This window comes from Cyrtonyx montezumae, unplaced genomic scaffold (assembly GCF_038088225.1).
Source record: "Cyrtonyx montezumae isolate F1298 unplaced genomic scaffold, pur_monq_1.0 scaffold_10, whole genome shotgun sequence".
Taxonomy (NCBI): domain Eukaryota; kingdom Metazoa; phylum Chordata; class Aves; order Galliformes; family Odontophoridae; genus Cyrtonyx; species Cyrtonyx montezumae.
Window position 1 is genome coordinate 35,139,122 of NW_027071826.1, and position 25,857 is coordinate 35,164,978.

The window sequence follows — 25,857 nt, forward strand, 5'->3', positions numbered from 1 at the left end:
TGGTATTTATGCAATTAGGAGTACAAAAAGTCTTTGGTAAAAGATGATGCCAGGCACAGCGGCCAGTTGTACTCATTAATTTCAAAAGAAAAAAAAAAGTTAACTTTTTGAGCCAGGCACACCTAATTTTGAAAAAGTTAGAATGGGAAAGTGACAAAAGGCCAAAAAAGCCAACTTAGCAGCATTCTTCAGAAAGAAAGTCATATTTAATGTGACAATTACTCTCTCCTAAATGTGACTTGTATCATTAAGGAGAGTAATATAACAGAGAAAAAAAGAATAAATCTGAAAACAATGAAAGAATGAGCCACATGCAGTAGGCAGGGGGATTTAGTAAGTCAAATAATTGACTGCCTGAAATTTAATTGCTTTTGTAGATAGAATTAGAAAAAAAAGAAAAGGAAAAGAAGGTGGCAGATGTGATCTGAATAAAATGAAATAAAGCATTTGGTAACTGTTCTGGAAATACGTGGCTGTGATCTTTGATAGAAAGATTGCTACTCAGTCTGAGAACCAGTAAGGTCCTGCAGAAGCACAGTGGCATTATAAACAAATCCGTAAGCAACAGGTTCATTTTCTTTAACAATGATTTGTGAACCAAGTTTGCTATCCCACAGAAGAAAACTAATGTCACTAACCAGTCAGTGCTTCAGCATATTTTGAACTGGGTGAAGGAAATGAACTTGTTAATAACTGAAGACTTAAAGCAGCTGTCAGATTCTATCTCTAGGATTCATAGACACATTAAATGGAATTGTACAAGGGTATCTTCTACCTAATGCCATCATTCATTGTGGATATCAAATTCACATACAGGAATGGAAACAGAAATGCAACAACTTATGAACTTATGAACAAAAACAAGATCAGAAAGGAGATGCTGCTTCAAACCTCCATATTACCACTCTGCTTTTCATGCACTTGCAGTGTTTGAGCCTCTCAGCACTCAGGATGCTCAGGCTTTCCACAATTTGGAAATAATTCAGTTTAGTTTTCACTCAAACACGTGAACAACAAAATCCAAAGGTAAGCAACCTCGTCCCTTTTTTTCATCTTTTTATCAATTAAACCACATATTTTACCTTCATTTAGAAAATACACTGCATCTTGTGGTTAACAGACAGCAAAAGTTCAGAATGTGAATTGGCTTACTTGGCCACAACCAAAGACACTGCCGAGATGCTGCCTTTCAAGAAGTCATTTGCATAGTGGACTCTGACCTAACCAATACCTCTAGCTGGCCCAGTTAACAGATGTGGAAACATTCCCTGGGCAGGTTTGCAAACATCCCTTGGTTACACATAAAGGAAGACAGCTTCTCCTTCTGACTTACTGTTAAGTTATCTCCTCCAGAAGTTATTCTTAAAAGGAAGAAAAAAGAAAAAAGCACCAGGGCTTGCACTGCTGGAATGCGTCATTGCATGAGGCTGAAGAGCCTGATGAATGGAACCAACCAGCAGACAGGACATAGCAAGCAGCAGCATTGATTATCATCTCCTTACCAGTACTGATACCTACAGACACATTGTCCCCACCCCTAGATAAAAGCATATGCAGTTCTCAGAAGAAAAACTGGACTGACACTGCGTGCAGACAATTGGAAAGATCCTATACAAAACACAGACATTTCTCATGAGACGAATTTTCAAAGAATTATTTCATGTTAGAGGCAGAGCTCACTTTAAAGAATTAAAATATGCACATTGCATAGGACTGAACCTGTTTGAGACCATCCACACCTACCTTCCAATGAAAGAATTCCATGGGATGTAGTCTTTGAATCAGATCCAACTTCAAGGGGCATTTTAATTCCATTATTAGAGTTTCTGTCTGATGAAGAAATCTGCCTCTCTTGCATGCAGATGCCTGCACTACAGAGCCAGCCCTAGATGAGGTACCTTCACTGCTCAGATTTGAAACAGCATTCTTAGAACACTAGGGGTTTTAAGTTAATACTTTCAAAGCATCTGAGTGCTGAGCCCTTCTGGGATCTGATCCTGGCCACTGGTGGCACTCAAGATGAAATGATGAAGAACTGATATGTGGACTCTGCTTTTCTCCCTTGATAATCCTTTACAAGAGAAGACAGCAACGGGCAGAAAGCAGCATGCCGTTTGCTCCTCCTCAATTTCAGTCTGACCTGTTCATGTTCTACAAGAGATCTGAGAATCCACACTGGAGATGTTTCTGTATGGGAAAGCTACTGTTAGGATGTGACAGAATAGGAAAATAAAAATGCTTTTTAATTTAGTACAGGTGTTTCTACTGCATGAGATACTGTGGATTTCATACTGTTTTGAAAAATATCAAGGATTCAGAAACAGAACCAAGCCTTGCACTGCGTAGAGCCAAGAAAGACGTACAAAACCCTAGTGAGCATGAGTACTAGCCATAGTTACATTTGAAGTCAGGCAGCACACAGTGCATGAGAAACAGCCTGGGGGAGGCTAAAAGGCACTAGAAGCTACATAGAAAAGGCAGTGCACAGTAGGATATGAGAGAAGGAGGAATCCACACAGCACTGCAGCACTCCCCATGATAAACCTTAAGGCCACAGTGCTAACCCACCGCACAGCTGCCATCTCCAAATATCTGAGCTTTTTGCACTCGCCCAAACAACTTACAAGCTATTGCAGGAATCATTTGGATAGAAGCCTTCCTCTAGTTTGCAGCCATAACCTAGTCATAGTGAATGACCAGTAGAAAGAACGTAAGCAATTCTCCTTTCCTGGGCATTTACAGAAGGCTATATAAGTCCCCTCCTCAGCCTTCCTTTGTAGGCTGAAGATCTCCAGATCCAGGTTTTCTTAGATAAGTATTGATTCCACTGACATTACTAGCTGCTATTCTCAACTACAGTACTAGATGTGAATAGCTGAATTTAAAACTGTTTCAGCTTATGAATTTAGTTTCTTCTACCGCAGTGCTAGCATTCTGCTCTCTCTACTGTTAAGTATCTAGTGTTTCATCCTAGAAATAAATTTGTTGCTTTTACAGCCGCATGTATTGATGGCTCAATCATCTACAATCAACTAAAACCTCAGGCCTTTTCCCCCCTCTGTCATTTTAACTACTGAGCTCAGTGTTATTAGTCACTAAGTGCACTTTGTACTATTAAATTCTATCTCATTTCTATAGCTCCAGTAATTTTCAAGGCAATCCAATTCTTATGTGATACTCTGATCATTCTCTGCAATGACAAGGCTAATGTCACATTCTCTGCAAATTTATTCAGCATTCCCTTACAAGGTATTAGTATAAACAGCAACAACAACCAGCCCCAGAATAGGTTCTGAAGGAGGTCCACCAGTAACTTCTTTTGTGACAGCATCCAGCCTTCCATCTTGCTGTATTCCTTCCTTCAGCAGACTTTTACTTGCTCCTTACCAAGTCTTGTTCTAATTCTTAACAATTTAACCAGATTTATTGTAGTCTCAGCATGCTAATTACCTTACTAAAATGTGTAAAACTTGAAGCAATTCTTTTATTATAAACAGAATTCTCAGTGATAGGTTTCTATCTGCTGTACCTTACCAAAGTCAAGTCATGATGCACTTGAACCTACTCCTCATAGTTTTAATTTCCCCTTCCTTCATAACATATCCCATAAATCTGTGTACTGAGTTCACAAAGTGGATTGTAAACATATCCTGATCTTCCCCATTTCCATCTGCAAGAAAAACTGTCATCAGTGTTACCCTAACCTAGCAATATAGTCCTAAACTTCTGATTTTAATTACAATTTCTTTAGATTTCTGGAAGCACTACTTGTATAACCTCTCATTATGAGTCCACGAAGCTTCAAGTTATGCTTCATTGTTCGTGTGTTAGTTTGTACTTTTAGCCTACTCAACTCTTTTTCCCTAAACTCTTCATTTCAAGCCCTGTATATGAGGCACAGCTGCTATTCCAAACGGCTTACGTTATCCCTGTAGTACTTGGTTTCTAATACTTTCATATTTCATACATGGGAATAAAGACCCAGGGAATTATAACCATCTCAGTTGTTTGCTACTGACCACTGTTTTCTTTGCCAAATTAAAGCAGTGGGGGTGTTCTCAGCAGTGCAATGTTTTTTGAATGCCTGCTGTTTATTAGACTATCCCCATATCATACTCTGCTGATTGCTTAATTCTTAATTTAATATTTCTTCCTTTCTGTATCACTGTCTATGGAAACAACACAAATACTTTTCATCTTACTCCCTCATTTCTCAAGTCAAAGTCATCAGATATTAAATCTGTTAAACTAAGAATGACCGCAATGCCATCTACACATTAGAATTTCTCCTCTTATGACTTTCCAGGTAGACCTGGAACAGAAATCACAGATGCAAAATGCTTCTGCTCTGATAGAGTCTTACTTATTTGCGTGTTCTGATGTTAGAGCCTCCAGGCAAAGTCTTCAGATCAATGAATATCTAAATCCTTATGCAGAGATTTTTAAGTTAATCTGGCTGTAATTGGCCTACAAAGTGATGTAACTGAGAACAGAACATATCAGGAATCCTGCTCCAAACAAGTCCATGTGAAGTTCTGCATCAGAAGCATCAGTTATTCCAACCCACCAGTAGACAACCTGTTGAAGCATTCTGATCAAACTACTTATAAATATCCAACACCTTTGTATTTGCTGTCACATGTTCATATTCAGAAAGTTCATTTTTGTTGAAATTGTGCATGACTGTTGCTAGGATGGAAATGAGACAGAAAAGTGCCCAAAGCAACTAGGTGAGCTAAGGTTTCACAGCAATGCCACAAAAAGACTAGCAGTGCATGTGTAACACACAAAGGAGTTCCTGTTGTGTCTTTAATCAGGGAAATGCCAGTAAGAGACATGGCACACAGCTTGGGGCTACTGAAAGCACCAGAACGGATATTTAACACAGGATGTGGCAAGTCAAGACAGGCAGACTCTTGACTCTGCAGAGGACATTCAATCAAGTCACTTTGATTCCCCTTTCCATTCCCCAAGTTTTTGTCCAAATTCATCTCATGAGTCATAATCAATAGATGGGATCTTATCACTTCTCTATACTGAAAATAACTTATAATAACTAGTGTTTGAGAAAAGACACTATTCCTAAATTATTCCTCTGCTTAGAAAGTATAGAAACTAGTCTTGAGGAAAGCCACTCTTCCTGGAAGAGAGTGATTATAGTTCATTCTATAATAATATCTTGTAGAAGTTCATGTATAAGTAAGACCTTGATGAAAGATTATGTTCAAGAGAATCAGAGTGCCTTTTGAAGAGCATTGGCATTTTGTGCTATTGAAACTGGTCCAATCTGAATTCCAACTGCAAAACTCACCAGAAGACTGTACTGTATTAGTCACTATCACAATTGTACATATTTATTCTGATTTATGTAGTCGCTCTACACTGATCATATGACTCCTGACAAGCACCACATGCTTGATCTCATGCACAACAGATGGAGTCCACATGCATTTGGTAAGATCTCCAGCAGTGCTGCAAGGTTCTAGCTGCCAGACTCTACATTACAAAGAACTTCAACATAACTCAAAAGAATACCAAGGTAGCTTAACACCAGGAAATAACTGAAGCAGGGAAATCCCTGAAGTATTCTGGTAGAATGAAAGAAACACTGCTCCATAAAGAACCCCTTGTGCAAGATAAGGGAAGATAAGGATCTCAAAGTATGGTGCATAAACCATGAAATACACTAAAAGTGATTCATGTTTCACTGCTTGACTCTCAGTCATCATCTGTGTCACTCGACATCTGAATTAGCTTGTGCTTAATTGCAGGTTTACTAAGGCAAAGTTATACCTCTTATGGCACTGTATAAATAAAAGAGAGCTAAAGTCTACACATCACACCATTGGGCTTTCAAGTGAGGATCAAAACAATTCACTGGCTTGCCCATAATCATGCCAAAAACCTTTGCAATTCATAGAATCTCATATTTGAACACTGTAATAATAATTTGGTAAATCTCGGTCAGCAGTTTTCAACCTGTGGCTGGTAGAAAACAAATATATCTTTAACACCTTATGTTTGCTTCACTCATTGGCAAGTTGTGGATATGCTAAATCCAAAACAGCCTGAAAGACACTGCACTACACAAATATAAAACAAAGGATCCAGAAATCCAAGACAGATATGGGAAATAAAATAAGCTAATAAGATGCACCTCATATGTCCTCATAAGTCAGCAAAACTAACTATGATTATATAAGATAAACATTGATGTAGTCCAAAAGGAGTATTGTGACTGCTTATTTGGGGGAGGTGCTTCAAGTTCTATGCCCCAAGCAGTGAAAAGCCACCTTACTCCCAGTGCCTAAGAGCAGAATAACAAAAGCAGTTATAAGCCCATGTAAAACAAACACTTACTCTGGTCGGCAAATCACCAGATCCCCTTTGTTGGTGCCATATGCCAATCCCAGGCCTGGTTCAGGTAGCCAGCGAGCAGAGTTTATGCTGACATGTCTTCTCTGGTCGGCAGGCATTGGGTACAGAACATTGAAAACTCTCTGAAACAAAGAAAGTTACTCAATAAGACAAAAGGCAGAACAGCCAAGGAGGCTCAAATAAACAAATGTTCGGTCTCCCTGCAGCAACAAAGCTGGCCAAGGAGACATGTCATCTTTCAGGATGTTAAAAGAAACTGCTAATCCAGCAGCAAGAGCAAGCATCTGCTAGAGAACATACACGTGCCCTTAAGCGCTTAACAAACAGAAAATCCTTCCACCACGAGATTCTGCATGTCATTCAGTGGGTCTCAGAGTTAAAAGTGATGGGAACAAATAGCACAGCCATCAGACAGCAAGACAACTAGGTCCCTTCTAGCCTTTATTTCTCAACTCACCAGGGTAGAACAGGAAACTGGCAAGTGCATGGGCGAAAAGCATCAACAGTTCTTTTTTTCCTATTAAGCAAAACAAGCCTTTCACAGAAATAATATACAACTCTTATCTTTTAAATGATTCAGACAGTCTTCTGAAAATTTTTCAGCTTGATCACTTCCCACATCAATAGGGCACAGATGAGATAAATTAGTGTCCAGAGATTATAAGAACGGCAGAAGCCTGCAAATAACAAATCCCTCAGTTCAGATCCCTCTACATTCATTTTACCTACACTAACATGAGGGCTGCAGAGTTGTTAAGACTGTGGGTAGATAGCATAGCTGTAAAACTGCTTTCTAAACACTGCAGGAGAATGAAAGCTCTGCACACTCATAGGATGAATACCAAGCTTTGCTTACTGCTTTGCACTAGTTTGGTTTCTAAAGTGTATGGGCTTGAAAAGCAAGAACAATGAAATGGATCAGTTTATATCTATGCAGATACTTTCCAGCTCTGAAAAGTCTGCGTCTTCTGTATAACTTCATGTTTTCCTGCAACCTGCTAGCCAGCAGCTAGGGTTGGTATGCAATTTGGATTTGGAAGCTATATTTACAATGGGTTAATTTCAAGTTGTGACACAAGTTTTCCTTAGATTTTCAGGTAGGCAATCATCTGTCCATCCCCAAATCTCTTCCAGAATCCCCAGAAAATAGGAATGGTGCTGGACCAGAAAGCATGGGACAGAACTAGGAAGCAATGGAACAAGAAGATAAACGTAACGTAGACAGGAATGCAGAGCAATCACAACTGCATTGCTGAGGTGGCCTCAACTAATAATTCTTTAGTATGGATCACATTAGCTAGCACTGCAAACTGAGTCTAAAGACAACAGCTTTATGTATCTGTTTTTGTCTACAGCTCTACCCCCTTCCCCACATCTTGTCTGGTAGTTTAACTTGATAAATCTGATGCAGAGACCATTTAACTGTACTCCCTCCAATAGCTAATACCTAGAAACTTTATCTGGACCATCATAATGACAAAAATGCAAGTCAGAGCAAAAGAACTTAAAATTATTTCCCATAATCAGTAACACATGTAACCTGTTCTCTAAGGAGGCTACACTAGAGAAGAAAATGTCTTTCAGGATTTCTCTGTGTGACAGAAGCTGGTCATTCTTTGCCCCAGATATCTCTTGGCAGTCAGTAGTATTTTGAGAAGCTTGGCATTTGAAGGAACAGACCCTTAGGGGTTTATGTAGCTCTTACCAATTGCTGTCATGTTTGGCCCTATTCTCTTCCCTAGCTTTTTGTGTAAAGGGAAAGAAGAAAAAAAAAATCAGACATATGTTGGAAACACTTGTTACCATGGAGATGATAGTGCACTCTGAGATGGGGAGACTAGATATTGAGGAGTAGGAGGAGGGAAGGGAAGGGGAGTGGTCCTCCAGAGCTGCAGCTTTCCAGATCAATCAAGAACTGCAAGAGTGTTCTATCATATCCTTCTTCACCAAGTCAGAAAAACACAGTTTCTTTTCTCTTGAGAAAACCCTTGTAAGGCACCACAGCTGAGAAGAGGCCTGCTGGAGGTAGCCCTAAGTTCTCTTGCACTGGCAGGTCAGCTTGCATAGCTGCTGTCCCACAGGCTCAGCAGCCAGCCATGCTGAGACAGGGACTTGCCAGCTCCTGCTCAACATCCAGATGTTCAAAGTAAATGGCACCCAATAGAAATCCTGGCAACTTGCAAACATGTCAGCTGAGGACACAATGTCAAAGGCAAGATGGCTTAAGAACTCCCTATAGGAAGAGAGATGCTTCATCACTACACTTCTCTGTATGCTTCTAAACACACCAAAAAAGCTCCCCTCCCCTGCTGGTTCCCACTCCCACGCTAATGGGACAACTCCATGCAGCGTTAAGGGTGATGACATCCGTGCGTGTGGTAATTAGTATATAAAAAACAAGAGCAGCTGTACTGGCATAATCACCACTCGCAGCAGTAACCAGGACCCAGCTAATCAATCTGATGTAGTCACACAGATCGGCTCTTGCAATTTCATCCATTAGCAAGACCCCCTACTCTACCCACAGAGGAGGGAGGTAAAAAAAGGTTCCTGCAACATCAGCAGGCAGGTTCCCCTCTTCAAAGAATGTAGAAGCCTTCCAGGAAGCATCATTCTCCATAGATAGTAGCTAATTTGCTTTGCATTTAAAAAAAAACAAAACTTTTGCTTCCATTGCTAAATTGTATAAAGTTACTGAGATACTTCAGCCAAACTACTCAGCCTGAAAATATAGTAGGGTGACTACATATCTTTGCCAGTGGGATTGTCACAGAGATACAGAATATCCCAAGTTAGAAGGGACCCAAAATGAACATCAAGTCCATGCTTCTTAGGTCTGAAATTCTTGGAACAACACTCCAAGTTATTACTGGAATCTCAAACTGACACAATTCTCCAGCTTCTATATCAAGAGACTACTGCCAATCCTCAAACACTCACAGCTAACAATAGAAATGCAAACAGTTCACAATTCTTCACTTCCCTTTCTTTACGGCTGGTCCATGAACTAGCTGTGGGCCACACGTAACAGCTGATACGCAAGGGTTTGAGAACCCCTGTTGTAAATGTGCTCTGATCTTTAAGGAACTCACCACACCATACCGCAGTTTCCAGAGAGGTTATATTTAATAGGTTAGCATTTTAATTTTGGACAAACAACATGCTGAATCACACAATCAGCCCATAATCACTGTCAGCAGTCACATCAAGCTACTAGGCTATTCACCATAGCCAATGGCAAACTCTCCCCTGGTACTGCTGTACTACTAATCCAATATTACAGAGCCACACCATTAGATGTGTCCACTCAGCATTTTATTAAATTGGCAGCTGCATTTCATTTGCTTTCAGATGCTGAAACATTCTGAAACAAGAATCTGAATTATATATTTCTCTAACAATAAACACTGTGAAGTCTGAGGATTGGGAGCTTCAGAAGTTGCCCAACCGGACATTTCAGAGCATCCCTATGGAGGCTCAAGCCCAAACAAGCATCATCAGTTTGGCAAGCTGCTCTTTTCTTGGCAGCAATATAAGCATAATGTCATGTCAGCAGGCAAGAAAGCTCCACCTCTTTTCTTTTAGTAGCCACACAACCCAGGCGATGCTGCCCAGAACAGTTGCTTGACTGTTGCTTATATTTGTAGAAAACTATGCCTCCAGTGATCTCTACGCATAGGAGATTCCAAAGGAACTCCATCTCTTCTCTGAGAGCAAGGAATGCTGGCAAGGACAGAAGTCCTCCTCTAGGAATACCAAACTGTCTAGGTAGCTAAGCTTCCACACAGAAGGCAACAGCAATACAAAGGGACAGGAACATTCAGAGAAAATGCTGGCTGCTAACATTTTACATCCCTGTAACCACGGAAGTGTGAGGAAAGGTCATTTATGCCTGTGTGCTTCTGCTTTTAGAGACTGCTCCAGAAGCAACTACTTACTACTTTGGTGTGACTTTTCCACTCCCCTTCACTTCTAAGGCTAATCTAGGAGTAACACTGAATTCATCTGGGGAGAAAGATGGCTCAAAGAAAGAAGGGCTGTAAGGCAAGTGGAAAAGCAAAAAAAACCAGCCCCCCAAAATATCCAGCAACACTGCTTCATGCAGAGCACAAAAGTCACCTAAGTCTACCACTTAGGTAGGTTGTTCTCCATCCAATTTGTCAGTGCTGGCACATCAGCGCTGTGGCACCTGTTACAATCACTTAGGTATTAAACTAAATATTTACTTATGGCAGATAGCCAGAGAGGCTGCATGACAATCAATAGCTTCAAGGAATCCTTCCCAATGATCTTTCCTTCACCATCAAGTTGCTGACTTGAGTGGAAAGAAGGGAGCCCTGGGCTCAACACATATGCACAGAGCTTGACAGTTAATTTGTACCTGCCCTGGAGGAACAGAAATACTTTTTGCTGTAAGCTTCTCCTCTGTAAAGCCCTATAGTTAGTTACTGACCTCATGCTTCACTCTTTCCCTCATGTTCCATCTCAGAGAAGTTGCTGCCATTTAATAACACTCTTCAAAGTCCACCTTCTATTAAAGGGATCTGCCAACAATTAAAAAGCTGGACAGTGCACTTGCCAGGATCCTGCCAGTTGAAGCAGCAGGCTGCCCCAATCCTGATCGATGCCAGTTGGCAGCAGTGCTGCACCACTCACCTGGGCTGAGTAGCACCAGGACTGGGCAAGCTGCAGGCACCATGCTGCTTGCATAGCCAGTTCTTTGCTCACAGCAAAGGAAAGCAGGGGAGCCCTGATGACTGCTTCTTCAGCAGAGTGCAACCTATCTTATCCTTCCTCAAGAAGGAAAAAACATGTTTTGAAGCTGGAGAAGAGAAAGTTGGCACAAGTGGGCAGGGAAACTCAGCAGGAACTCTTGCATTTTATCTTTTTAAATTCAATAGAGACATTTCTGCTCTCAACTAGATGCATCTCCTTTCAAGATGCCAATAAATTTCAAGCCATTACCTTTGTTTAGCCCAGGCAGTAAATTGGGCTGTTAGATCAGCCTTGATAAAGAGTGAGTGGGGAGGGGATGCAGCTGTTCGCTTGTTTACATGGTGAAATCTTGTCATCCGTGATGCTCCATCCTGACAGGTAAAAGGAGAGGAAAGGCTGGAGCAGATGAGGTTGGTTTATCAGGCAGTAGGCTAAAATTGAATTATTAATTTTCAACTGAGTCTGCTGTCACCAGAGGCAAGCTGTGAAAACACACAGGAAGAGAAACATCTAGTGTACTAATCCAAACAGAGCTGAAGGGCACAAGAAGTATTAAAGAGGAACTGGGCAGGGAGGTGAAAGTAAGAATAGAATGCTAGGAACTAAGGTACTGAGGGGAATCCGAACATGAAAATGGCAAATGCATCAAGTGTAACAACCTGAACATCAAGCTGCAAAACAAGCATCATTCAGCATGGGGTTGTCTCTTCTCTGAGAAGAACACCATCCCAAAGCTACTGCACCAAAGGATATAGGCCAAAAGGGCAAGTAGATTTAACTTGTAGTGCCCAGGGAAGAATGAGAGCTCCTGCCACACCTCCAACTTGAAGCTGACTGCAGCCACAGAGACATGGCACCCCGACCACCCTGTGCTGCTCTGTTCCTGGCTCTTGCATTCTTCCTCATCTGCACAGCTGTTGTACTCTGCTTCCCTGGGCAGCAGCCACTCTTCCAGGGTACTGGTGAAATACAAAGCCTCACAGCCCCCCTGACCTGAGCTGCAGAGAAAAGAGGTTCAGAAAAGAGGGTTATGAGAAGAAACTGCACAGGAGATCTGTGCAGGCACAGGAGACAAGTGTGGACAGTACAACTAAGTATCTATACACAGACAGTGCAGATCAATAGAGTATTCTTTGCATGGATACAGGTTATACCATCAAAGTAACTGTGGAGACAGCAGAGCTTTTCAGTGTAGCTGCAGCTATGTTAGAGCTATAGCTTTAACAGATACCTCATTAGGTAACACACTTAAATAAAATAATCTGCATGAACCACGTAATAAGATGCAATCTTAAAATCACAATCAATTCACAACACTGCATTACATTCACTGAAATTATATCTGAAAGCAAAGACTACAAATAAGGACTGCTCAAGCAGTAGTAGGAGCAGCTAGTAAAAAATTGCACTTTGCAGGGCAGCAGGCAAGGATGAAGGCACAAGCAGTACAACTAGGGCTTCACCCATTTTGCATTTCCCCATTTGCCCTTTATTTTCAGCTCTGCAATCTGACCTTGAAATTTCAGAAGTTTAATCTTGCCTTCTTTAACTGCAATCACACTACTGAAACTGAACAGCACCCAAATCAATTCAAGACAACTTTTTGCCTTACTCACCCCCAAGAGGGTGTTGCCACTAGAAGATCTCACCTGATAGATTTTTTATGTCAGTGTATTCACATCTGACACTAGCGTATTGGGTAAGAAGCTGCTGTAACACATCTACTGCTCCACTGAAAGCACTGTATGTCCTCTGCTTTGCTGCCAGGAAGCCACCTGCATCACTGACTTCTATAACGCTGCCAATTACTTTAAACAGCTCTTCATTTTTTTTTTTAAGGTCCAGAAGTATAATAAGAAACAGACATCCTAACCTGACCTCCTTAATAAATAACACTTTCTCTTTTTTGCTTAGATTATCATTCTTTACTCCACCTTCTATTTATGAATATCAAGAAAGCTGCTGAAATTGAGAGTTACATTGTGCACTGCCACAAAGCCCAGAGACCTCTGCAGCAGAATTGAGCTTGTCTAAAGCAGAGAGCCTTGAAGGCAAAGTAAAATAAATACTCCTTGGAATAATTGACTGATGCTTTGATATAATAATTCGTAAGACAATGTACATCAATCTATGTTTTGTTATGAGGCAAATCTCCCTTCTGGAAGGAGTCTCCTTTCTGTACCTATTTGCAGATGTAAAGAAAAAGGCATCCATTTCCAATGATGGGAAAGGAAAAAAAATTGCTCTTTTGCTCAAAGTCTCCTCTTAATAAACAGGTTGGTCCATGCTGCACTCATCCCCTCCCCCAAAGCTAATTCCTGCCAACAACAGACACGTCTTTCCATTAGATCTTCTCCGTTAAAATGGAAGAAGCAAAAATAATGCACTTATCTTTCTCGACTTGTCAGTCTTATCCTCAAATGGATCTTATCATCTAATGCTCGGCACAAATAAAATTTCTTTCAACTCCATTTATCTACCCCAGATGCAATAAGATCATACATGAAATTCTTCTTCATTCTTTACCGATACAACAAACCTCTTTCTGCCTTTTTCAGCATCCACTTCCAGTGCTGAAAATCCTTGCCTTGCTTTCTGAGCCGTGGTGAATTAACTGAGAGCTAATCCTTTATTTTCAGCAACAATTGAAATCTTAACTGAGGAGATTTGATCTACTTCCTAAAACGAGACAGCATCTGAAGTGTCTGCAGATTAACCAAGAAACTTTACACAAATATAAAGCATCGTTGGTTCTTCCTGACCATACTTGGTCACATAACTTAGTGCCGATCAGGAGAGGTCTCATTACAGCACTCCTCTCTTCAGGCTTCACTTTAGCCCTTCCTCTCTTTAGGCAAGCTCTTGGCTTTATATCACCTGGTACTTTATCTCACAAGTCTGCAGTCCAACTACTAAGCAGATTTTAAATGACTAAACATTAATAAGAGCTAGGTTACAAAAAGAAGCTGATCATTTCAGGCAACAAAGCTCTCCCCATGAAGATAACTCTTGCAGTGAAGCAGCTCATTAATTTGCCACCAGTCTCCCAGAGGCTGCAAAACCAGGATAATACCTGCAAAAAGCCCTTCCAGCTACTAGTTCAAGCCTGCATCTGAAAACCAGGGCTGAGTAAGCAAGAAACTGCCAAACAAAACAACTGTGGTTTCAATCACGCGTGTGTGTGGCTGGAACAGATGAAAGGACAGAAAAAAGAATGCCAAAGGGGGTGTTAGCAAGACAGAAGACAGATATGTATATATTCAGTGCAGACACAAAAGTGAACTGAACTGTGCAAGCAAGACTGTGCCCCCAGCTATTGCTGTCTGCTGTAAAAATCACTGACAGCTGTCAGTGCTGGAACAATCTAATAAAAATATGGTCACTTCTATGGCAAAAGGAATGACAAGCCTCTTTATTTTTCCCTTCAACTCAGACTGCAGTACAAAAGCACTGCTTTTGAACTCCCCATTAAATGTCACACCGAGACTGTAACAGTAAAATCTACAATATGTTAAAGATCTAATGACAAGAGCAAAGGATGTGCGCACAGCTGCCATTCCACCCTACTCTTTGTCTGCTGAGCCTCAACAGAGCAGCATACAAGATCAAGTGTCAACAATATGTTGATGACAGAGCTATATGCACCCTCATCTGGGTGATAAGAGGCTGTCATCCAGCTGCCTACACGTCTGGAAGGAATAACTACTGGAGAAAAGAGCTAGCTTAAATTTAATTCAAGAAAAATGGTATGAAGAGGTATTGAAAAATTGTCATGAAATTACATAGGTCTTCCCAGACTGTGGTGACTTAAGCACAAATCTGGTAGCAATTTATCAAAGCTCCTCAGGGTGACTTTGGTTAAGATGACTGAACCTAAGTAATCTCAGAAGTGGAACCATCTCTGCCATAATTACTCCTACCTAGTTTATAACCACATTCCTGACTGCACTGCAACCAACAGTAACTACTGCAGGGCAAATGGGCTCACGACTTTACCTAAACTGCTGGAGTTCAGCCTTCCTAATTCTGGCCCTCACATCAAACAAAAGTTCTTGGCTCTTACTATTGTATCCCACAAAGTAAGCTCATCCTGAACTGATGTCATTTTCCTTCACACAAATTTGTTACAACTGATGTTGCTCACATTTAACCATCACATGAGATATTAACACAGTATTTTCCAAAGGTAACCCATCAAGTTAAGTTTCTACAGTTTAAGTTCTGTCTCAGCAGCCTTTGTGCAGACACAGGTGAAACCAGTGAAAGATAACAATTTCACTACCTCTTTCCAACATACCATTTATTCATTTATACTCAAACATGCAAATGTATGAAAAAATTGCCATCTGCAATGTACCACAGCATTTTCTGATAGTGAACCCAGTTCTTATCTACTGCAACCTACATAAATGTGCTGCTGAACATGAGTTCTGGATACCGTTTTATAAAAGTAACTAGAATCTACTGATGGACAGAGCATAACCAACTATTTGGCTTTAACAAGACTGTTATATGCTCCTCTCTGCATCAAAAGGAGAGACTTCCCATATCAATAAGAACAGGGTTCTGCCTCCATATCTTCTTCCTCGTACTAAGAAAGACATTCAGTCTGAGACTTGCCTTGGGCATCTGACTGTGAAAGAAGCATCTACCTGGTTCAATTTCTGATAGCAGAAGAAAATTTCTTAGGGCAGGAACTGGGTATGCTACACTCTGCTCTATCCAAAATCATTCAAAAGCTCCCTCTGTCCACTTGAAGATGACAAAATCTCTCTCAAAAGAAGACACAAGAGACTACATCAATAAGCATGTTTTTTCAGTAACATAGAATGAAGTTGGTACTCTTTTTTTTTTCTTAAATTGTTCTTGTTTTCAGACATATGTCAGTTCACCTAAATTTTTCTAATGAAGTTAACTTGTTATGGTAAGCCATCTCCATGTATTCTCATCAGTTTTCTTTTTACGTTACAGCTTTGTCAGAACTCTTGACAACTTGTGTCCCAGTGAAGCAAATGTGCACAGCTATTTGCTATCAGGCTGAAAGAGCTTTCACTTACAGCTTCAGGAGTGCTTACAACCCATCCAACTAAGTCAATGAGGTGTGGCAATGCCATCATCCCCTTAGCTGCTCATACAGCTCAGAGAACTCAATACAGTTTCGCATCTCTGACATGTTCTGTGCATTGTCCTAGTTAAAAGTTAATACACTGAAAGAAAGCTTGGCTCTGTGCTGGAACTTCGTGTACCTTTCTGCTTCAGGCTTTTCTTCCTGCAGTATTTGGAATTCTCTTGTTTACAATAAAGTGCACATACAGCTTGTTTACAATAAAGTGCACATACAGTCTGTCCAGACTACTGACCAACCACTTCAACAGGATCTTTCCCATGCCAGTTGTCTTGTCAGAAGTTAATTCTGGGTCTCCTAACTCTCCAAGGGCTATGTCTGAGTTTTCCTTTTAGATTCAAATGACAATGCGGTACCCAAGACAGGAATTGGTTATGTCATCTTATTCCCCACAAATTGCATGATTAGCTCTTTAGCTTTGTGCCAATCAAGTTTTTCAATCACCTTCAAGAACTTTCTTCAAGTCTTTCCAGTTTAAAAATTCCTTTCTGGGTTTTATTTTAATTTTAATTATAATAATCATGTTTTTGTGATTTCTGAGTTAGCTTCGTCTGGGTTAAACAGCAAAAAAAAATTAAGTAAAGCTAGGACATCAGAATTTGTGAATGCCAGAAATAAAGACACCTTCTGGCCTTCCTTCTCACTAATATTCATTGATAACAGACCCAGAGCATTATGATGCTCACTATTCTAAGTTTCCAACTTTCTAAGTTCAAACTGTTCTATTTTCTTTCGCTTCCATGTATTCTTGGAGTCATAAAGTCATCACAGGACCAAGCGACCTGAAAACAGACACTCCTTACTTAGATCACCTCCACCAACAATTTCAAAATAGGCTGCAAAATCCTGTGTTCTTTCTCCAAACCTTGCATCTCTGAAATTCATCTGTATCATGACAATTCCCAGCATTGTCGCTTCCTGAACCACCCTAAGCTAGAGATCTAAAAGCAGCTACAGGCAGATTTCAGATATGTTTGTTAGTTGCAAAAACAAAAAACAAAAACAAAAACAAAAACAAAAAAACCAAAAAACAAATAAAACGAGGTTTATGCATAAAACTCTGGTTAAAAGTCAGCACTACTAGCAAGCTTTTTAAGTCTCAATATGAAAAAAGGCACTTGCTCTTTGGCAAAGGTGGGTTTCTATCTGAAATGCTAAGCAGATTAAATCTTAAGGAAGTAAGCAGAAAAAGCATAGATCTCCAGCTCACGATGCTATCACAGCTGATGACAATTTACCACTTTAACTCCATTTCTAAGCACAATTCATAAGTAAAATCGTGGTTCAGACCTATTCAAGTCTACCCAATCTCTCTTAAACAGAAGGAGCAAGATACGTACACACAATCAAGATGCTCCATGATACTATCCAGAACATTTCTCTTCAGCTCTGCAAATTACACCACCAGCCAGGGTATTTCTAGGCGCTGTTACTTGTAACAAAGCTAATTAACTGCATCTTCAAAACTTCTGTTGCAACAGGAAGACAAAGAAAACTATCTGAGGAATGGAAACTTGTATTTCTCTTACTACTAGTCAGGGATGCAGAGAAAGGAAACAGAAGTTACCACTGTATGTCACTTCTCAGCAGGTTGCCAAGCTTTTTCAACAGCTCAGGAGCCACACTGCCAAGCCTTGCTCTCCCAGTGCATCGACAGGTAGTCAAATGGTGTCAGGAAGGAAAGAATAATCCTGAGACCTTTTAAAAATTTGCATGCTATCTGATACAGCATTTCTCTTGAATTTCTCTCTGGGGAGTTCTGTAAGTAATGCACAATTAAAACATCCACAAAGAACTGCTTCGGAACATGGCTATGACTTATTTTTAATTAAGAAGTTGAGCAATAACTGCTTTGTGTTACAAACTGTTGGCACAGAGGCAGTGAGGATGCTTTCCGATTCTCTCTAATGTGCACATTAGAGATAGAAGAATACAATTCCACCAGTACCTTTTTTTTCTGTACCTCTTTCTACTGCATTCTGGCAAAGCTGCAAACAGGTTTTTTATTCAACTGAATATGAATGCAGCAGTCACTGTAAAGATGGTGTGCTATGAATAAAGTTTCCTACTTAAAGTTCTATTTTTATTTTGCATGTCCTAAAAAACATTACAAACTTATGGAGCTACTGCAAAACTCAAGATAGAAGAAGTGCCAGTTCTTCTGGCGCCAGTAGTTGATTTACTAATTTCTACAACTAGATGAAGGAATAACATTTACAAGATTAACAGTTTCATGTTTTTCAAGCTTGGTCCTGCAGACTGCACAAAGACAACTAACGACACACCAGAATGCTTTAAACTATACCCAACGTCATCCAACAGGAAGGCTCTTTAAGCAAATTAATTTAAATTGGTCTAGTTGTGACCCTGTCACATAGGCAGAAAGCTGAAAGACCAAAGCAGTCAGAAATGAGACATTTTAAGTATTTTTAATCATGGTGCAGGAAAGGGGGAAAAACAGCAAATTAGTTAACAAACCCTGCTAGACTAGATTCTGAGAACGTGGGGGAAAAGCTTTTGGAAACTAAAAATACATGTGCAAGAAAGATGAAAAAAGCAACCTTTAGAATATATGCACACCATCTGGAGAAAAATAATCCAGAACTTCAGCAGATGAAAAAGACAGGGGTGCAGTGATGGAAAGCAACAGTGAGAAAAACTGTACAGAATTTCCAAGGTACCATAACAAAAAAGTAAAATACTGTACAAGTAAAGCTCTGTATTAAAGAAAAAAAGAAACGCAGAAAAAACTTTCTCTGTGGGGTTCTGGCAAGACCCTGTTCATCACGTTAGGTACATAAATCACTTTACAAATGAAGAAAAGAGAGGAATCTTATGAGGCTCAACAAGGTCAAGTGTACAGTCCTACACCCGGGAAGAAATAACCATATGTACCATTACAGGTTAGGGGATGACTTGCTGGAAAGGAGCTCTTGCAGAGAAGGATGTGAATGTCCTGATGAGCAATGTATTGGCCATGAGCCATCATGTGCCTGTGCAGCCTAGAAGGCCCATGGCATTCTGGAGTGCATAAAAAAGATCTTGGCCAGCAGGTCAAGAGAGGAGATACTTCCCCTCTACTCTGCCATGTGAGACCACATCTGGAGTACTGTGCCCAGTTCTGGGCCTGCTCAGCCTGGAGAAGACTGAAGGGGGATCTTATCAACATTTACAAATATCTACTAGGCAGGAATGGATGGGGCCAGGCCTTTTTCAATGGTGTCCAGTGACAGAACAAGGGGCAATAGGCACAAACTGGAATGTAGGAAGTTCCATTTGAAAATGATGAAAAAGTTATTTACTTTGAGGCTGACAGAGCACTGGAACAAGGTGCTCAGAGAAGCAGTGTAGTCTGCTCCTCTGGAAATACACAAAACCTGTCTGGATGCTGTCCCGTGTAACCTACTCTAGGAAACCTGCTTTAGCGGGGGGTTTGACTATATGATCTTCAGAGGTCCATTCTAGCCTCTACAATTCTGTGATTCCGTGACTCAAATATACATCAGAGTGAGGGGAAAAAAATGGCTATTCTGGAGAGAATTTAAATTAAAAAAATCTAAAGCTAGGAGATTGAAATACAAGAAAAGATTAATGGAATACAAAGCATTACTTTGCTAAATGATGACTAAGAGCAAGGATACAAGCATTTAAAGAATGTAACAGACTTTGGGGAAAGAAAGTATGTGCAAAATAGAGATGAAAAAAACAAACAATACACTGGAAAGGAAGATTCAGACTAAAGCTTACTGATTTTGTTAGTTACATAACATGTGTCCAAAAAGGAGGGCTATAAGCTGCAGCAACTGAAGCTTAGAGAAAATGTAATGGATGAGAGGAATGAATCTTAACATAGCTTTTTACGCGAAAAGACATGATCCTAGCTAATAGAACTTGTCTACCTTAACATTCTATGATACAGTACAAAGGCTATGAGAAGTGACACTCCCTTACCTGGCAGTGAAAACTATTTCACTAGCATCTGAAAATGACTGAAAAATGAATCAGTACTAAGGCAAACCAGAAGAATCTAACAGGATACTGAATTCATTTAATTAGTAATCCTGTCATATCCACACACATTTCACCAACCACACCTACTAAGCAAATAGGCCTGTTTTCACATGTGATCTCTTTAGTCTTTCTGTCTCTTATCTTAAGAGACCTGTACCAGAACAGTAGCTCAGAACCAGGGCTAAAAACACGCTGACTTGTTTTGCTGAAAAATATCTTCATTATTGATCTTACTTTGTCACAAAACATGGAGCAGGTGATGAAGATAAACATGAATTTTAACACTTAACATAAAGCAGCTCATGTAAGAATGTAGCTGACATGACTCTCCCTGAATAACGAGCAGTCTAGAGAGCAACTATGGAGTATGAAGTTGAATCAAACAGTCTGGGCCAGAGGTAAATTCTCTCCACAGCACCAGGCCTCTAGTCCAATGGTCCTGCCATTCCCATACATTATGAAGGCTCTATCAAAACTAAAATAATCAGAAGGCCCTTTAAAAAGATGGAGATACAGACAGGGAAAAAAAAGCTGTTCATGGAAGCAATTCCACTATAATCACATCACTCCCCAGAAGTGGAAAGACTTGAATAGCTGTTCTTTATCTTCTTCCAAGTCGCCAGAATAAAGGATAATATCAAGTCCAAATTTCAGCTTCAGAAACTACCTGGTTCTGCACCTTCAACTGCACATGGCTTTTACCATCCTAAACTATAACTGAGCAGCTGTCATGCTCTGCTGATTAATAAAGCAAGCCATATACATTTTCTTAACTCTTTGCCTGTTTGAATAAAGACAGTCTTCTGCACATTCAGAATTAGTCAGGGTGGGTCACAGCTCAGCAACAAGGCAGAAGTACAGAAAAGTAATTCCAGTTCCAAAACTGGCCTATACATGCATAGAAAGCTCACTGATAATTAGCCAAGAGCACCCTATTTGGAAAAAACATGGTAAGCAAGTGTAGTACAAAACCACCGGTGGCCACTCCTAGAAGTTAAATCCCTTTTAGGAATGCTAGGAAATAATCATGAAACCTCAGCCAAAAAACTCCCTCACAGTAAAGCCAACTGCAATGCCACAAGATACATGCATAGTAACCCCTAAAAATAGAAAACACCTACTAAGTACTCTGAGCGATATCTAGATTTACAATACCACATATATGACACTGGATATTTGTTTGTCATCACATCTGAAACCACAGTAAAGTTTTAAAATTCTGTTAATATTTATATTCTCTTGTCATGCTTGCATACCTCTGTGATAAATCCCTACCTATGTTTATTATTCAGTGAGTCTGGAGCATGTTACCTTTTTGCTATCATAAGCCAACAACCAACTAGTAGGCTAGAGCCAAAGAAGCATGATATCACTGACAAAAATTCACAGTAACAAAATATACATATACTCACCCTCATAGAGGTTTCTCCGCCATGGGGCTGCTGCAGCCTGAAGACTTGAGCAACCATGTGCTCTGTGGAAGGGTGCAATAGGATACGCCGGGAAGCCAGTCCCACCATTACGTATCTTCCCATTGGAGACAGGCTCACAGAAATGGCATTAGGGCCTATAAAACAGAACAGTAGTTACTTCTCTCAAAGGCTGACATCCATTCTGACACATAATTCCACAGTTTCTTCATTCCCTTCTAGCATTCCAATAACATAAAGCATACAAAGCTTGTTCTTCTGAGGGTCAGGAAAGAACAAGGAGACCTGCACGAGTGCAGATTTTGTGAGGCACTTCACTGTTGAACTATCCTCCCTCTAAGACAATGAAGTTCTTCAAAGAATAAAAAATTTCTTGTAGCAGCTTTCCACTACCAGCACCTTATGTATCTAGACAGTATCACCAGCAATGCTATGCTTGTGACCAGTGGGATGGCCAATAGTGCATTTCCTGTTACTACAGTAGACAGGCACTGACATTCCAACTATTGTGTTTCCTGCTGAACGCTGAGTCCCGAGGTAATTTCTCACATCCCCACCCACCCTGACTTCTTGCTGCATCTTACCAAAGCGTTTTGTGTAAAGCATCTCGCCCAAGTTATGGGGTGCCAGAGAATACACAGCCAATATTCCTTCATCAGGGAAGCCTCGCTGGCTGCTGGGAATGAAGGCTGCCAGTAGCTGCCCATCCGCAGATATATCGCAGCTAGCATCATTGTAGATCTTGCAGTTTTGCACGAGCACATTCACAGATGCTGAAGAAAGAAAGGAACAGTGATTAAAACATTCAGGCTCGACAGAATAAAGAAAGATTCAAACCTGATGTTGGACTCAGGACACTAAATGCACGAGGCATTCAAGACATTTAGCTTCCTTCAAAAGTTTATGAAATATTAATACTCTGATTAATACATTTGCTCCAAAACAGTGATAAGGCACCAAAATGAGCCCAGAGAATGAAAACTACTCACCTGGAGCCTTCAGCCAAGAAATAGCAATGATTGCATTTTATCAAATCCCTCTTTTCTTGAGTACAACAATACCCTTTGCACAGGACAGAACAGTTTAAACAAGTCCCAAATTGTGACTCTTTGACAAACTCCAGCAGCAGTATCGTTAGAAACAGTACACCTTAATTCATTTCCCCTTTTCATACGGAAACCCGAAGTTCCACCTTCCCTTACTGCCAAAAAACAGAAGGTAAATGAAAAATTCCTCCTCACAGATACAGACACTCCTTTCCGATGGCTGTTTTTTACACCAATCTTGTATAAAGCAAACAATATAGACAAGAGGCTTCTCTAATCCATCCACCATTTAATTACTCTAGTATGAGACACATGCACAATCAGTGAAGCAGCTGTTATACAGACATGGTAATGAGCAGCACCTCAGAAAGTAGAAGTTTTACTTTGATCTCTGCAAACAAGCAGCTGAGTGACCTCACACAGACCTTTCCTCTCTGTGTCCTGCATACGCAGTCTTTGGGCAACTGAATCTTACCACAAACCTGTGCCATTCCTAGTATAACAAAGATCCATGGCTTTTGGTATCACCTCTTCATGAACAGATTACAGTATTCACTCCCACACCTTAACCAAAAAGCACTTCAGTTTTCTGACTGGAGCTGATGTAATTACTGCAGGAGATAAGGAGCTGAAACTGCCACTTGCAGCAGCAGGAAACAAAGTCATGATGGGGAGTGAGCCAGGACTGATCCCTCTTCCCAGCACTACTGATTAAAAGTGTTCACTGAACTTTTTTTTTTCTGGTCTTGAAGACATTCCTTTTTGGAACTGTCTTCCTACATTTTCGATTATCAACTTCTGTTCCATTTAAGAAATTTCAATGATAAAACATACAAGGATAAGAAATGGGCTATTTAATTACATTCTGTACTAAACCACCTACACCTGTACTCTAAATTTACTCAGCCTTTTTTTTTCCCAGTTTCAGAGCTGCTAAAAACAGTAATTTTCAGCCTAATATAAACAGAAAGGTGCTGAGCAGAAGAGGTAAATAATGTAGTCACTGCCAGTGCTGAAATAACCTAAAATACACATGGCCCTTCAAAGAACAGACAGTCCAAAAGATGACAGAATTCCTGAGTGGTCAGACTAAAGCCAGTTGAAGAGAAAGAACACAGAATAAGGATTAAGGATTGCACTACCTCATTTCAAAAAGGCAGAATTAAAAAGTGCTTTCCAATTCCCCTCCTTCAGGCTTCACCATACTCGGCTATCACAAGAGAAGATGGGCATCAACATAAGAACTACAGCACATATGCAATGAGCTGGCTACAGGATACATGACCATACATTGCACTGTTGTAACTTCCATCAAATTAGAAGGATTCCTGCGGAGTTCTTCAGCAGCTCATTTCAAAACCTATCCCGCTTATTATTTTTTTCAATCTGTTAGGCACAAAGAGTGCCGCTGGTTGATGAATTCTTTGATAAAATTGGTTAACTTCATTAACAGCATGACTGGATAGGGAACTGAACTATACAGAAGTATAAAAGAAGTGAAATGAGAGAATTATGGACTGAGATAATGTTTTCAAAATTCTGCTTTACCTAGCAACTCATCAGTCAGAAACAGGATCAACTTTGGTCATCACAGCAATGACTGAGCCACCCACTTGGCGTGACAGAGACAGCAATCCTGATCTGCCCTGGGGAGCACGCTCACCACAGAAATGTCAGTGCTACAGTACTAGCTTCTGCTGGAAGCACGTGCAGAACACTGAGCACAGTTTCAGTCAGTCATGCTCAAGAAAGATTAAACCCTAAATGGTAACGAGACCAACAAATAGTTATAAGATAACTGAGGAAAATGTGGCATTTATTTTATGGTTAAAAAAAAATAGACAGCAAATAGGATTGCATTTACAAGTAAAATCCAAAAACATAAGTGCCAGAGAACATTAGTTCTAATTCCCTTCAAAACTAACCCTGACAAGTGAGTAAGTGGGTAAAAGCAACCATTAGGTTTAGAAATTAGATTTATTTATTTTTAAATCAGAATTGCAAGATTCTACAATGGTTTTTCAACAAAAGAGGAAGGGGTAAAAAAATCAGCTAACTTTAAGACAGAATAAGAGGAATGTGCTTGCAGGGAACTAGACAGTGGTTAAGAGGGTCTTTTCTCACCTATTTCTTTGGAGTTCTACTCTAATCTGCTATAACCTAAAAATAACTAATTCATCAATAATCTATTCATCATATAGCACACATTCACTTATTTTCTACCTATTTTTTTGTTTGTTTGTTTTGTTGTCTTCTTTCCTTCCTTTCCTCCTTCAGCACAGAACACAACAGTGGCTTTTAGTGAGCTCTTCACAATGATGTCCGACATGACTGTGTCTTGTTCTTTTTAAGGTTTAATGCACACGCTGAATGGCTCTTAGAAAAACAGATTGTGAACTCCTCTGCCAGAAGTGAACTATTTTTCCCCCCTGATGTGCGCCTGGAACATAAAATATCACAGATGCAAGTCACACTGAAGAAGAAGAGTGCCCCTTATTTCAGTCTCGCAAGATCTCACTCACACAGGTATAACGGTTCTTTGCTCTTCCGTAACTTGCAAAAGATGAGGGACTCACACAGGCATCCAGGACCAAAGGAACCTACTGTATCAGCAGACAAAAGCTCAAGGAACAGCACCTAAGAGATTCCCAAGTCAGGAAGATGATCAAGTCACCTATGCATCCGACTATCTGATTTTTTGAGCTGAGGTTCCATCTATGAAGTCAAAATAGAAGACTTTAGGGGAAAAAACTGCTATTTTTGGAAAACTATTTGCAACAAGGTTGGCCTTTCATCTCTTGTTTTCTTTTGTTGTTAAAACAGCCACAGAGATGACAGAATAGATCAAAAGAAACATCAGAGAACAAATTAATCAAGCTCTTGTGCCAACATGGAGTGCTCACACCTACAGCATAATCCGGCTTGAAGCTAGAGAAGGCCTGGAAATGCCAGCAGTATGACACAGTTTGTCAAAGCTAACCCAGGACACAGTGTTAGGAACAGGCTTCCATCCTCCCCTCACCACCCTTAAGATGATGTTTTCTTAACAGCTTTTTTTCTTCTTCTAAGTTGTTCTGCATCGATCCATAAATCAATAGAGACCAAATCACCTTCCTCAAGTCCCAGTTGGTGTCACAACAGAAAACAAACT

The 25,857-nt window shown here is 40.2% G+C and overlaps 1 protein-coding gene across 5 annotated transcripts in view; it reads right to left on the bottom strand.

Annotated features, from left to right (window-relative positions):
• AMBRA1 (autophagy and beclin 1 regulator 1) overlaps window positions 1-25,857 on the bottom strand; it is a 123,381-nt gene that overhangs the window by 18,791 nt on the left and 78,733 nt on the right. For all 5 annotated transcript variants that reach the window (XM_065754877.1, XM_065754876.1, XM_065754873.1 and 2 more), the window contains 3 exons: window positions 22,245-22,433; window positions 21,643-21,797; window positions 6,361-6,500 (listed from right to left, as the gene is read on the bottom strand). In XM_065754877.1, the coding sequence (XP_065610949.1) occupies window positions 6,361-6,500; window positions 21,643-21,797; window positions 22,245-22,433 (484 nt within the window). The remainder of the gene's footprint in view (window positions 1-6,360; window positions 6,501-21,642; window positions 21,798-22,244; window positions 22,434-25,857) is intronic.